At 43.1% G+C, this 15,216-nt stretch overlaps 1 protein-coding gene across 5 annotated transcripts in view; it reads right to left on the reverse strand.

Annotated features, from left to right (window-relative positions):
- Window positions 1-607: 607 nt before the first annotated feature.
- LOC133081443 (neuronal acetylcholine receptor subunit beta-3-like) overlaps window positions 608-15,216 on the reverse strand; it is a 95,986-nt gene continuing 81,377 nt past the window's right edge. For 4 of the 5 annotated variants that reach the window (XM_061177575.1, XM_061177573.1, XM_061177576.1 and 1 more), the window contains 6 exons: window positions 14,852-15,000; window positions 13,946-13,978; window positions 13,817-13,861; window positions 4,853-4,962; window positions 3,733-4,615; window positions 608-1,545 (listed from right to left, as the gene is read on the reverse strand). In XM_061177575.1, coding sequence (XP_061033558.1) covers window positions 1,411-1,545; window positions 3,733-4,615; window positions 4,853-4,962; window positions 13,817-13,861; window positions 13,946-13,978; window positions 14,852-15,000 — 1,355 coding nt within the window. In that variant the 3' untranslated portion in view covers window positions 608-1,410. The remainder of the gene's footprint in view (window positions 1,546-3,732; window positions 4,616-4,852; window positions 4,963-13,816; window positions 13,862-13,945; window positions 13,979-14,851; window positions 15,001-15,216) is intronic. The other variant, XM_061177577.1, reaches the window with a different exon arrangement.

Here is a 15,216-nt window from a genome sequence, read left to right on the forward strand (position 1 = left end):
ATATGCAAGGAACTCATACAACTCAGTAGCAAAAAACCAAATAACTCAATTAAAAACTGGGCGAAGGATCTGAACAGATATGTTTCGAAGGAAGACAATCAGATGGCCGGCAGGTAGGTGAAAAGGTGCTCAGCACCAGGGGAATGCAAATCAAAACCGCAATGAGGAACCACCTCATGCCTATTAGGATGGTTGTCATAAAAAAGACAAGAGCTAACAAGTGCTGATGAGGGTGTGGAGGAAGGGACCCCTTGTGCACTGCTGGTGGGAATGGAGATTGGTGCAGCTACTATGGAAATCAGTATGGAGAGTCCTCAAGAAATGAAAACTAGAACTACCATACGATCCAGCAATGCCACTTCTGGAAACGAAATAATTCTCTTGACAAGACATCTGTATCCCTATGTTCACTGCAGCATTATTTACAATACCCAAGACATGGAAACAACTTAAGCGTCTGTCGATAGATAAATGGATAAAGAAAATGTGATATATATGCAATGGAATATAATTCAGCCATAATGAATTCAGCCGAATATAATTCAACCATTTGCTGACAGGACAGCAAATGTCCTGTCATTTGCGACAACATAGATGAACCCAGAGGACATGATGCTTAGTGAAATAAGCCAGACACAGAAAGACAAATACTGCATGATCTCACTTATAAGTGATATCTAAAAAAAAAGAAAAAAAAAAGTTGAACTCATAGAAACAGAGAGTAGAGAAGTGGTTGCCAGGAGATAGGGGGCGGGGAAATAGGGAGAGGTTGGTAAAAGGGTATACATTTTGGGTTATAACATGAATAAGGTCAGAGGATCTCATGTAAAACGTGACTACAGTTGATAACACTGCTTTGTGTAATTGAAATTTGCTAAGAGAGTAGAACTTAAATGTTCTCAGAAAAAGAAGAAGAGAAGAATAAGAAGAAGGAGAAGGAGAAGGAGGAAGAGGAAAGAAACAGAATGGAAAGCCTGGAGAGTGCAGCTGAAATGGATTAGATTAGATGAAGGGACATAAAAAACCATTATCAGAGCATGTTCAGAATTTCAGTTTTCTAGGAGAAGGCCTGGGTCTGCCCACACCTCCTCCTGGAACTCTTCATGGGCCACTGCCACAGTCCTAGTGTGTCTTGGCTCGTGACCTCAGGCCTGGACACACGATTCCTCCCTGAATGTCTGCAGAAGCCAAGGCAGGGGTCTGAGGAGGGTCTGCCTGATGTAAACCCAACTCACTCTCACGGCAACCAAGGTTCAACCTCCCTGAGGATGACACAAGATGCCGTCTACACTCGGGGCCTCCTGATAAGCACGTGCGCCTGGATGCTGTATACACGTGGGGGCTGGATGTCAGTTCTAGGGTGTAATTCTGTCTTATGTGTGCGATTTAGATTGCTCTGGAGACTTGTTCCTAATAGTAACTGTGTAGCCACATCTTCAAAGCAGGGGTGAAAATCAGAACTGAGCCGGTGACAGACGCGATCAGAAAGAGCCAGAGGAAGATCCGGTCGAGAACTTGAGCTGCGAACTTCCAGTCTTGCACCACCTGCAAAAGAGAAAAAGACGCCTCCCATTCAGGATGCTGGGCAGCTGTTCTGAATTCATTTCAAGGGACTTCAGGAAGAGTCCTATTCAGATTTACAGCCCTGCAGTTTTCCAAACGCACCTGACACATCCCCTGCAATATAGGCTTCCTGGGACCTCACTGACGGTGCCCAAGAAAACAGCTCATAATTCAAGTTCATGGGAAAACACTTTCTTCACCATTGAGGATGTAAAATTGAAAGAACAGAATCATTGATGCGTTTGTAAACGTTACTGATTGAAATGGGAAAAGCCTGATTTTTATCCAAATAAAAAGCCAGCATCTCTTACTGTGATGCTTCCTGATATGGCATAGGAAATAAATCACAAATTTATAAATTAAGAATTTTTGTGGTCACTTGACTCAGGCCCTCTTTTCCTCCACTCCCCAGGTGTGTGGGGCTGCAATGGACACTCCTGGAGGAGATGACAGGAACTGGTGAGGGAGAGAGGAGACCAAGTCCCTCTGGAGGAAGGGAGGCTGGGGAGACTGGGCAGTGGCCAGTGAGGGCAAGGTCAGAGCAGGACAAGCTGCAGGGTCGGCGGGGGTCGGGGGGAGCCCCAGAGACGGGGCCAACAATCTTTCAAGGGAAAATAAGTGTCCCATTTCCACTACGTGGGGATTTGGTAAAGATGGAACCAAGCAGGACGCCTGCCGTTCTAGAAGGAACATAGAAGCTGATGCAGAACTTGAATGTATTTTGTGCACATAGAGGTTTAGAAATAAAACCTTGGGGAAAACCACGAAGAAGACAGATGAAAATGTTAAAAGTTTCAAACTTAAGTGGGGGATTATTAACGATGTGAATCATCTTAAATGTTTTGTATTTTCCAAATTCCCTATACTGATGATGTGTTATTTTTATAATTTTTTAAAAAGCTATTTAAATCTTTGTATTAGAATTTCTAAAAGGCACCAGGAACTATATTCAATATACTGCAATAAACCATAATGGAAAAGAATATGAAAAAGAATGTATATGTATGTATAATTGAGTCACTTTGCTGTACAGCAGAAATTAACACAACATTGTGAATCAAATATACTTCAATCAAAATAAAATTAAGAAAAGAATTTCTAAAAGATATAAAGAAAGAAACAAACAAAAAACCCTTAAGGATAGCTGTAATGTTTTTTCTATAGCAGCATTTTTTCTAGTGCTGTTTAAAACATTTTTCAGTGGATGAAAAAAATGACAAATTGTAAGAGAGGAGAGATACTAGGCAGTGTCTACATGAAAAGTAGAGGATATTTCTAAAAAACCCTATTCTTTCATAAGTTTGTTTATGAGATCAGGATCTTGGCACTAATTTTCACTGATTTTAGAGTAAAATAATTGAACCCTATAAACTGGTGTAAGTATTAACTCGTTTTAAGCAACAGACCTGTTTTTGTGCTGAGTATTTATATGTCAAATAAAATTTTCCTTCCACGGGGGAAGAACCATGTAGAGGAGAGAGGGAAGACGGGGAGAAGAAAGATGAGGATTGACATTTACCGACTGCTTACATAATCATGAGACCACGTGCGCTGGGCACACAGTGCATGTTTTATACTTGACGTCACTAATTCCTCACAGTAACCCTTCAAGGGAGGTTTCAGAAAACTGAAGTTCAGGTTAAGTAGCTTTTCTCAAGTCATATGGAACATGGGTAGCATCTGCATGCAGGACCGTTTTGAGTCTGAAATCCACACCCTCGTCACATTTAAAAAAATAAATCTGTTTAAATCTGTGAACTAAATATCTGTTGTTACACCATGTTTTGGTATAAATTAAAAAATTGATTCTTTCTGTTTTCTTTTTTCCAAATATGCTGAATAGAGATAAACCTCATCCCACTAAAAGTGAGAGATAAATGACCAGAGACCAGGATAACCGACTTAAAATGTAGAATTGAATTATTTTAGATAGAATTAGGTCTGCTTATAAGAAATGGTGCTTAATCTATAGTTGCTCCTCTTTTGCTCATTCTGTTTTTGTGAACTTCTCCCTGAAAATCCATACTGAAGTCTCTATTTTGTGTCAGGGCTTGTTTTAAGTTTTATGTGTGTCAAGCAGAGAGCTAATAAGGTCACATTTTAAACAAGGACGCATTTGCTGTAAACAGACGTTAAAATCGCAATCCTGGCTTGCGGCGGTCCCCTCACCTGACTGATGAAATGCTCTTTCTTCACGTGGCTGGAAATGTATCTGATAGAATCCGCAGCCTTTTCCAGGAAAGCGACCAGAACTTTTTCTCCATCGCTAATCTGCTTTTGTTTCCTTTTCTCGAGGACTTTCCCTCTCACTGCCGGTTTACTCTCCTCTTTATCCGGGAAAGAGTAGCCATCCACGTGGTCCTTCATGCAAAGTAATTTAGGGAGTTTTTGCAGAAATAGCCGCTTAACCCAGGGTGCCATGGGGTGGTAAGTGGAGGGAGATCTGTGGTGGACGTTGATGACAAACACGGTGACGATGATGGACAGGGTGACGAAGACCATGATGAACAGGAGGTACTCGCCAATGAGCGGGATGACCTTGGAGGAGGACGGGATGATTTCTTCAATCACCAGGAGAAACACTGTCAGGGAAACCAAGACGGAGGTGGATAAGGAGAGCTTCTCCCCCTCGTCAGAAGGCAAGTAGAAGACAAGCACTGTCAGAAAGGACAGCCCCAGGCAGGGGATGATGAGGAAGAGGGTGTAGAACAGAGGCAGGCGGCGCAGCACGAAGGAGTAAGTGATGAACGGGTACCGGTACGCGCCGTCTCTCCTGCTCCCCGCCGTGCCCTTGGCGTTGAGGATCTCCCACTCTCCGTTGTCGAAGAAGTCTTTTCTGTCCACGTTCTCGTCTATCAGGACGAGGTCAACCATGGTCCCGTCGTAAGTCCAGGATCCGAACTTCATGGAGCAGTTCTGCCTGTCGAATGGGAAGAAGGTGACGTCCATGGTGCAGGAGCTTTTGTAACTGGCGGGAGGCGTCCACACCACGGTCCCGTCGGATTTCACGATGGCCTTGGTCACGAGCGAGCCTTCGAACCGTCCGTCAGCGCTGTCGAAACACGGTTCACCTGATGGTTAGTTGAACACATATTAACTGTTTCTTTGTTTTTCCCACCGTCGTACTATTTGTATTTTATGACTTTCCTACCACAGGGTCAAACAATATTTCCAAAAGGAATAATTTTCTCGTTAAAGTTGTACCTTTCTCTTAATTATTTTGGCACAATCAGGCTTTTCTATTTCTCCTCTTAATCCGACCAGTGCACTTTTCTACTGTGATACTTACTTTTCAAAGAGAACTATGTCAGGAAGCCAGAGAGATTCTGATGGAACTTTAATTGAATGAATTCCACCGTATTCATCTGGATTCCAGCGTAATTTGTGGTCTGTCCATTCCTGTGTGAAATTAATATACTGTAATTTTGTTCTGAAAATTCAAGGTATTAGAGTTTCGAATCTTCAAGTTTGTTAATTTACTAATCCAGTGTTTTATTTTAAAAGGGAAATTCATCCACTTCAGACCTTATGACCCTATCCGTGACTCAGGGCAGGTCAAGGTACAGTTCGAGCCAGCCTGGTCTTTGATGGTGCCCAGACTCTCACACCTGTCCAGTCTGGGATTTCCAAAATTGCCGTAACTACCTCACAATTTAGAGGCTCAGCAACAAACACCACTGATTCATGACCTATTCTTTCAGCCTATTTTCTCCTAAGGAGCAAAAGAAAAGCAAAGATAGCTCTAACTTAGTTTATTCTAGGAGAGTTGGTCCAGTGATATTGTAATCTCATGATAATGGTATTGAGACAAATGATTTTGAATATCAATCAAGGGTCTTGGACAAAGATGCATGCAGCATGTTAATATGAAACTTCCAGTATCTGCTGACTACTCTTGAGGACATTATAACTTTTACCCAATGAAAAAATATTTCCCAGGAATCTCCTTTTAAGTTCTAATCTGAATTTATTTTGTGAGTACCAAATTCAGTTTTAAATTATATTCCTAATGTTGTTAGCCTCCAGATGCTTGCATATTTTTCCTTGTAATAGAATGAAATCATTTAGCATGTTTTACAGGGGCTGGTGGATCCAGATTAACAAAATTGACCATTAATTGATTGAATTATGAAGGATGATGTATGGATGACCCAGTTACAGCAGAAGTGGACTTAAAAAGATTTAGGATCTAGAATCTTATGAAATCTGACCTGAAAATTAATTATTCCACTGTCTGTCATGTGGACAGTTGAGGAATGATATAGGAGAATATTAAATGACATTTCAGGAAGTTGGGAGGGTATGCCCAGTGTGAGGCTTCCTGGAGCCCAGTGATGCCAACTTTGTCATTAAAAAATCAGGAGTCAGCAGACAGATGATTCACTAGATGGTAAAATATTGAAATATGCATGATGCCTGGAAAAGGATGGAACTATACACACCAGATGAGACACCGTCTCTCTTAGGCAATATTTGTGAGGCTTAATCCTTGAAAAACAAATTTAAAAAGATATGGGTCTTTAAAAAGCTACGCTCTAAAGGATTAAATAAAATTGCATGACTACTTATGGAAAACGATGCATATGAAGACTGACAGTTTAAGAGCCCAAACTAATAAAGCATTTACCATGCTTACTTGGTACTCACAAGCTTCTCTCTTCCTTCCTCTTCCTCTGCCCATTTTGAAAAGCAAATATAATTTCCCTCCTATGAATTATTTGTCTCCTGCTAAGGAGATTTCTACTACCGGCAGCAAGCCTGAATCCCAGAAATGCTGAAGGGAACTCAGAGCAGCATTTTTGGTCCGTTTTCACTTTTACATTTTAAAATTTTCCTTACAATAAAAGTCACTCTACAGTTCTACAGGCAAACAGTTGGATAATCACTAATGCCATCAAGATACCAGAATAGCTCTGTTGCCCCCAAATTTTCCTTGGGCTGCCCCTTTGTAATCAACCACTCCCATATCCCCAGTCCCTGGCAACCACTGATCTATTTTCTAATCCTATAATTTTGCCTTTTCCAGAATGTCATATAATGGAATCATACAATAGGTAGCCATTCCATCCTGACTTCTTTTACTTATCAGAATACATTTTGGATTCTTCTAGGTTGTATTAGTAGTTTGATCATTTTTATGTTAGTGAGAAGTATTCCACTGTATGAATATACCACAATTCTTTTTATCCATTCACCAGGTAAAATATCTCAATTCTTTTCAGTTTTTAATGATCATAAATAAAGCCACTATAAACATTTTGTAGTTTTTTGGGTGAAAACCATTCTTTTTTTTCTCTTGGGTAAATACCTAGGAGTGGGATGGCTGGGTCATAGAGTAAGTGTACGTTTAACTTAATATGATACATACCAGAGAGGCTGAATCATTTTGCATTCCCACTAGCAATGCATGAGCATTCCAGCTGTTTGGCATCATCTCCAGTACTGGGTATTGTCACATTTAAATGTTTAACTATATTATAACAGTTGTAAAGTAGTATCTCATTATGGTTTTTACTATGCATTTTCCTAATGACTAAATGATGTTGAGCATTTCTTCATGTGCTTACTTGCCATCCACACATTTTATTTGGTGAAGTGGTTGTTAAATCTTTTGCACATTGTTAAAATGGGTTGTCTGTTTCCTTATTACTGAGTTTTTAGTTCTTTATATATATGGAAAGTACATTTCTATATATAAAAATAGATCCCGAGCAGGGAGCGAGCTGCAGGCCCACAGGCGATGAGCCCCGGGGACAGATGTGCACTCGGGCAGACTGGCTGGAGCTGGGCTCTTACACTCTGGCTCCGTCTTTAAAAATCAGTGTTAAGCGAGCACAGTCAGTGAGTCCAAACCCACAGTTCCTCCGCTTGGAACCTAAAGATCTGGAAATCAAACTGCCTGCTTCTGGAATTCCATCTTCTCTCTTCTACAGGCACTGCCCGTCTTTACCGAAGCCCGGCTCTACAGCCAAGGAGGAAGGTGGGGAGCTCACATTCTGGGGGCACATCCCAGCAAACGCACACCGGCCATACAGACTGTGCTCAGGGAAGTGGGCCAAGCCCCAGAGGGAGAGACTGTTCAGTCAGAAAGATTTGTCTCGCTCACCGGACAGCAAGATGAACAGCTGTGGCCAGAGACAGCACAGAGACAGTGCTTCAGGAGGCTCACAATTTGGGGGGAATTAATTCATTCCACAAATATGCGAGGCTTATACCAGCACTGAGCAGGGCCGCCTTGCCCTCCTAGCCTGGGGCCGTCTCAGACAAGAACGAGTAAACTAACCAGCAAACCATCACCGCACCCTGTGGTCACTGCCATGAAGGGCGCAGTTCGGGTGTAAAGATGCAGGACGGTGAGTGGACAGGGAAGGAGGTTCGGATTTGATGACATCGCAGCTGAAGCAGAGGGTAGGAAGGGGCAGTGGGTGCTGTGGAGGGCAGGTCAGCCGTGGCCGCTGTTCCAGGATGAACAGCAGACGTGAGTGGATGGATGAATGAGGGACACGTCTCAATCCTCGAGGAGGATATAAAGACAGCTCCAGTGGATTCAGGGTGTGTTCTTGACCAGTAAAGGAAAAGGGGCAGGTGGGACCTGTGGTCATTGCCGCTTACTTGGGGGTACCCGAGAGAGAGAGAGAAAGAGAGAGGCAGCACTGAATTAGAGTTCCACCCCTGCACTGTTCTTTACTAGCTGTGCTCCTCTGCGGGGTTAAGGGAGACATTCCTCACCATCTTGGGGTCCTTCTGATGCTAGACCTGGGGAATCAGAGATGCTCTCCCCCCCGACGTGCCCATCAGAGCGGCTCACAGAATTCCCAGCAGGTTGTGGTCCACCATGATGCTGGCTGAGCCCCACACCCCAGGGCCACTGCTCGTCTTGGGGTCAGCTGGGTCAAGGTGAGGGTTCAGAGTCCAAATCCCCGGTCCTGCTCTCTAAGGAGCTGTGAGGCTTTCTGGTCACTTCCCTGCTCTCTCTGAAACCGTAGAGGCATTTGGAGATTGATCTCCTGTCTCTGCCTTCTTAAAGCAGTAGATTAGAAACAATATCCAGTGTTCACGGAGCATGTCCTGGCCAAGATTCCCAAAGCCCTGTACAAACATCAGCTTCACTTCGCAGCAGTCCCGGGCTTGAGAGCTTGTTATCATAGGAAACAGGGGAGCGCAGGGTAGGCCAGGGCCAAATACCAAAGTTAATCTCTGACTGAGGAAAAAAAATGGAAACATACTCCCAGTCTAGCTCTCTTAATTCTGAAAAGTGCAACTTCAAATCCATATCATATATATTCCCTTAAAACTGTCTTTTCTTACATATATTACCTGAAATATCACCCATAAATGTCGAGATATTACCAAATTTCATTTAAACCTAAATCATAAGACTTTTAAAAACTATAAGTCATGACTTTTTTATAATAAATTCTTCTAATTATTCTTAATAATTAGAAAAAATATTATTATAATAATTAATAATTCTTAATCCCAAGACCAAAAGATAGTAAGGAACAAATATTCCTTGCTGGTGATTGGCAACCTCTGGGACACCCTTGGGATCTTCAGTTATCTCAAAGTCAGGTGTGAAATTCCTAAAACTGAATTAATGTTGATTCACTTTAAAGACAGCAACATGACATATTATATGTCTCATATTCCCATAATATCTATGAGTTGTCAAGGCCAAGAAATGGGCTTTGTCATTAAGGATGAGAAAGCCTACAAAGGTGGCACCAGGAAATGACATTTATTGAGTCCCCACTACGTGCCAGACCATGTAGGAGTCACATTCATGCACACAATCCCGTTCAACCTCCCAGCGACACTGTGAGCTAGGCATTGCCTCTATTTGCTAGATGAAGAGACTGAGGGTCAGAGAGGTGAAGTGACCTGCTCAAGTTTATACAGTGAGACTTTGGATTCCGGACTCACTCTGCTTGAATCCACATGAATCAGAAGACCACACGGGTCTCCTCTGCTAAGGTCAGAGTGAGGCTGTAGAAAAGGAAGGAAAATAAGATGGTGAGGGAGGTCTGAGGTAAATTCCTAGACATACAAGTGCCATTGCAGGTTGTGAAAGGCTTTGGGGACATGGCCCAGACCTTACGGCAAGGCCGTCCTTTCCTTGGGTTTCCTTGGGTTATGAAATAAACCAGCTTCTTGGTTTTCTCCTGCAAGCCAGCTGCAGGGATTCATCCAATGAGGTCTTCATCATGTTTCTCAACTTTTTGTTGATCTAAAACAGGAATCAGCTGTTGGAGAAACAACACCAGTCTAAGGTGTTGGCCTGGGCAGAGATTAAGGAAGCTTGCTTCCCCTGGGGTTGCCATGGAGCTAGGATAGCAGCCGGCTCTCAGCAACAGTGAATCTTACTGGTTCATTGGAGTATGCCTCCAGCGGCGCAGGCCCAGTGCCCTCCACCATCCCTGGCATGTAGTAGGTGCTCAGGAAGTGCTAGTTGAGTGAATATACTTGACATCTGTCGTCAGAGTGATTATTCACACGATAACATCTAGGCAAAGGGCCAACCCTCCTGTCATTAAAGAAGGGATATTTTCATCTTCCATCCCCTTTTGGGTACCTACGGTGCAGTTTTCCTACCCTTGACAACGACGAAGCAGAATCTGAGCGGCTAGGGTAGTGAGTATTTCTCACGGAGTTTTAGTGAGTTAATAATCTATTTATGATTTATACGGTCTTGATTACTCTCTGGAAGTACGAAGGAGGAAGACAAACGAGTTTGCAAAATAAAATCAGTAACATAAAAGTAGCTCCACGTAGAGGACTTTTTCAGGATGTCACTAAATTTGTGCTTGTAAAGGTCTGTGGTTGAGAGGATAGAAGAGAAATGTCTAGATATAGCAGATGAGAATGAAGGAAATAGAAGATACAGCAGAGGAACTGGGTAAACAAACAAACAAATAAAAAAACCAAGCATCTCAGTTGCATATGCTATCAGGAGACATGCTTTTGGTCCAATTAGGTAGAATTTTATTCTCTCTGTGGAAATGAACTAGGGAGCATTTTTCAGTGTCTGAGAGGGCAATGACAAAAGAGGAAGGTTTGGTCATTTTTGTCTTTATTTTGACCAAGGTAGACAGGGGTGATTGGAAAGAGTTTCCTGTAGGTTTGCTCTGGTGTGAGAGCTTTGGGAAGTCGTGTTATTGGGAAGCCTCTTCAGGTGGGTCACAACTTCTCCACTTTTATGGCTTGTAGAACTTCTGATTGTAGAACTGATCAGTTCTTGTAGAACTGATCCTGCAAGAGCCAGTTTAAATGTCTCCTCCCCTTGGAAGCCTTCCCTGATTTATTCCCTGTTTCATTGTCATTATTGTAATGACCCAGTTCCTTATGTATATACTTTCCTTATGGTGTTTATCATATTACAGTAGTTATTTTTTACACAATTAACACCAGATCCTCTCCTTGAAGCAGGGCTGTTTTGTGCTCTGTACATCCAGGATCTAGCAGAGTGCCTGGCCCTTAGCAGCCTCTCAATAAACCCTGTGGAATGAATGGAAGATGGAGTGAACCCTAGCCTCATTCTGTCCCACATGTCTTTCTAGACCAACTCCATGAGACGTCCCAGAGGTTGACGAATCGAAGCCTTAGAAGGCCAGGATTAGGAACTGGACTTTACAGGGACAGCCCTGAGAGGAGGGCCGGACGTCTCCCGTCAGCTCCCTCCAGTCTGAAGAAGAATATGTTTCTTTATACAAGCCAGGCTGCACCTAATAGTGTGTAACCTGAGGCAAGTCACTCCAGTCCGCCAATCCTCAGTCTTCTCATCTGCAAGGTGGGAATAATAACAGGCCTGTCCTAGGAGGTGGCTGTGAGAATTGAATGCATTCATTCCTGTGACACAAGCGGCAGAGTGACTGGGCACTTGGCAGGTGCTCAATAAATCTCAGTATTGTTGTTGGCTACTCTGAAACTGACGTCTGTGTAAAACTCTAATGGTAGTTTTTTTAAAACATCAATTTTATCTTCTTTTTATCATCCCTTTTCTTCTGTCCTTTCTTTTACCTTTTTAGTTTTAAAAAGCTTTAAAAAAAGTATAAAAGTAACATTATGGTGGAGCTCCAATGCCTCCTCTTCCAGGCAGCCTTCCCTGCCTGCCACCCAGGCTATAGATTCTCCTTTCTTTTTTGTTGCCACATTGTTTGTGCCACAACATAGCCCTTATTGACTAATACCTATTGTGACATTCCCGCTCCAAATCCAATCTGTGTGAGTGGAATAGTTTCCTGATATTCTCGGTGGTTTCTCCCATTTTGGATCCTCCTCTAATTTAGAAACAGGCCTTGATGTTTTGTGCGAAGCTGGATGTGCAGACAAGGCCCTAGCTGGGGAAGGCTGGTTCCAGCCAGGTGAGGCAGACTCTTCAGTCTCTGGTAACGGGGGTAATGATACCTGCTCTGCTAATTCAGAGAGGTTAAGAAATGTAAATGGATAAGAGCCATGACAACTCATCGCAAATTAATGCAATGAAACCGTGTTACTCTTGTTACTTCTATGACATGGGAACCAAAGTCCCCAGCTGGCTTTTCTAAGTGTCAGCTAGCAAGCCCCCACCTCCCCCTGGAGATTTCTCTTGCTCTGTTTTGGGTGTTGGGGGTTTTTAGGTGTTGGTTCTGTCTTGCCCTGGAGGCTCTCACCAGGCCACCGTGATTCTGGGGCATAGGTTTGCGAGAGGTCATTTCCAAAGTACAGCTAGAAACCAAGGAGCAGTGGTTTCCTCCCTTCGTGTCTGACATTGTTCTCTTTGGCTGAAATGACTCCCTATTTCCAAAATCTCAAGAAAAGTGAGAAGTCCCTACTATCTCAAAGGCCAAGGGTCCTGGACCACTGTTTTACGTGCAAGAGCTTAACCTCAAGGAGCAGCTGGGCGAGGTGTGTGTGAATCAGTGAGAGTCTGTTCGTTTTGTTTTATTTTTGCCAAATTCCCAAGCCTATTTACACTTTCACAGAAAAGTTTTTCTTCTCTTCCCTGAAAGCTCAAATACAGGACTTCTTACTGATTTTTATGAACTCAAAATACCTCCAAATTCCACTTTAGAAAGTGCAAAAGTGGGATAAGTTCTGAGGAATGAGATAGGTATATCGAAAAATACATTTAATTGTATTTTTATATCTACATTCCTAGCTTATTATTTTCTCCTGGACATTTTTATTTGCAAGTAAAATAATATGCAGATCCATTTCATAACATGTTAACATACCTACCAAGAAAAGAATCAGAGAACTAGAAACTAGTAAAATTTATAATGATTATCCAACTCTGATCAAAGTTTTTGGGTGGGAGAAATTTGATGACACCAGATGAAGTCTAGGGAATCTCCTTACAGTCTCTTTTATCCATTGTTCCTTATAAACAAACCATCAGCAGAAAGACCTGAACAAGTCTACTAAACCTGAATAGATAACTAATTCATTTCAACATAAACAAGTGAAAAATATGTTTGTACATTGAAATTCAGTGAGATAATTAACATATCTCCACTGGGAAGATTTTGAATCTCTGGGAGATGAGGCAACATCCCGTAAAAAACCAAATAATTGCTAACAAAAATGAAAAGTAAGCAATTATATCAACCTTCTCACCTCCTATCAAGGAAGTGCCAATATTCTCTCCTTTATATGACATATGCAAACTTGAATGGTAATTATTTCCTGGCAACTCCAGAAAGAGCAGGAAACAGGCTATGGCCAAGCTAAGAGCTGAAAACCATTCACATGCTTTTCTAGTCATATCAGGAAAACGGAGATTCATCATTTTGACTTGGGCTTCACCTTGTTCTGAAGTTGGTGGTGAGTGGCCTCTGTCATTCCCTGTTTTCTGTTTCTAGGGAACAACATTAGGGGAAGAGTCATCCCAGGGAGGACCAGGGGGGAGGAGGGAGAATTTAACATCCCTGATTTTCTTATCCAGTTGTGGTAGCTTACATGGGGATAAGTTGCACCCTGGAACCTTGCCCCCCTTTCTCCAAGTAGCCCAGGGACCAGTGTCAGAGTCACCCTCCTACCTGCCCACTCCAGGAGCAAGAAGACAGAGCAAGGTGTGCCTACGAGCTTCCAGACTGACCTCTGACTCGTGCAGAAGAGAATACAAAAGAATAAACCCTTCCCCAAACTCTCCCAAATATCTCCCTGAAGAACTCAATATGCTCTTTAAAATCATTATTTTTCAACGGGAGCCTTTCTCAGTAGAAAAGAACGGGAACAATTAGGGGGGAACTACAGGCCTGGGACTGACAGTTACCTGTTTGAGCCACACGTTTGTTGTCATCAGCTGATTCTTTTCATCCTGAGAGAATGAAAATTAAATTCAAATTAAGTGAAACTGTGTATTGGATTTTTTTTTTTTTGTCCGAGACTTCCTGAGTCTTACCTTTGAGGGGTCCAAGGTGAAAAGGATTCTCAACTGAAGAACAGTTAAATGGCATTGAGACCCTAAAGTATTATGCATATTTTGCTTAAAATGAAAAATAATAATTAGAGCAAGTAGTAGTTCACTGTGGTGATATTTATATAAAATTGCATAACCGAAGGCATGGTAAGGGTGTGAAGTAGAATGAAGTATTAGCTAAATGGGAGACGGGCTTTGCATGATTTTCTAGAAGGAATCCTGGGTGTTGAGTCAGCCGGGGAGGACGCATGTGTGCACTTGTGGTGGGGTGGAGGATTTGGGCAATGGCGGAGGATTATTCTGCGACTTTGGGGGCCACGGCAGAATGATTCTGCAGAATCGGGGTTGTTGAATTTCATGGATTTCCCCAGGGACATCATGGCAGAAATGTGAGTCCGACAGGAAAATCAGTAGAGAATGTTAAGGTGTGGCGTGTCAGGGAAAGGTATGGGGTCCTGAGGGGATCCGGGAGGGGATGGGGTCACCCAGGCACTCACTCTGGTGCTGTCACCATCTGCTGTCCCTCCCCGCAAGCACCCCTGCCAGCCCTGGCTCAGCCCCACCTCTGCAGCCCTGCCCCTCACCCTGATGCTCACCTTGGTGGCTCCAGCAGAACTGCCAAGGGTGATGCCCTCCTAGCAGGCACATCCCCCCACCTCCCCCGAGGAAAAAGTCCCTCCTCCACCCCACCCACGCCCCGCCAACAGTGTTGCAATGAAAATGACATTCTCATTCTTTCCACGGGTCATTTCACTGGCTTCTTGGGGCAGGTTTTATTTTTAAAACTGAAATGGCAGACGTGGGGAAAGAAAACAAAATCAAATGTTAGCCTCGAGAATGGGTGAAGGAATGCATGTTCTTTGCAGCTGAGGGCCGAAGATTACTCACCACATCTACCAGCTGAGATATTTTCAACCCAAAATATACTTTTATGGTGTCATTAGAGTGTAATACAGGGCGAACCCATTTCTGGTAACCTTGGAATAAATGTCTGAGCAGCGCATCTTCTTCGGCTATGGACCTGAATCCTGCGGCCGCTGTAAGACATGAGGGGACCCGAATTAACCGGGGAGGTGGGACGGCTGGGTCCACATTCTCCAGCCGGACATCGTGTATTTCTAAACAGCCTGATTCAGCAGAGGCAGGGTTGAGGCTACAAGGGCTCTCTGTAAACATTCTCCTTACCCACCCCAGCTCCCTCCCCAAACGCACCACTCAAAGTAGACTCTCATTCTACTTCTTTAATGTTGTAT

The sequence above is a fragment of the Eubalaena glacialis genome, chromosome 20 (assembly GCF_028564815.1).
Source record: "Eubalaena glacialis isolate mEubGla1 chromosome 20, mEubGla1.1.hap2.+ XY, whole genome shotgun sequence".
Classification (NCBI taxonomy): domain Eukaryota; kingdom Metazoa; phylum Chordata; class Mammalia; order Artiodactyla; family Balaenidae; genus Eubalaena; species Eubalaena glacialis.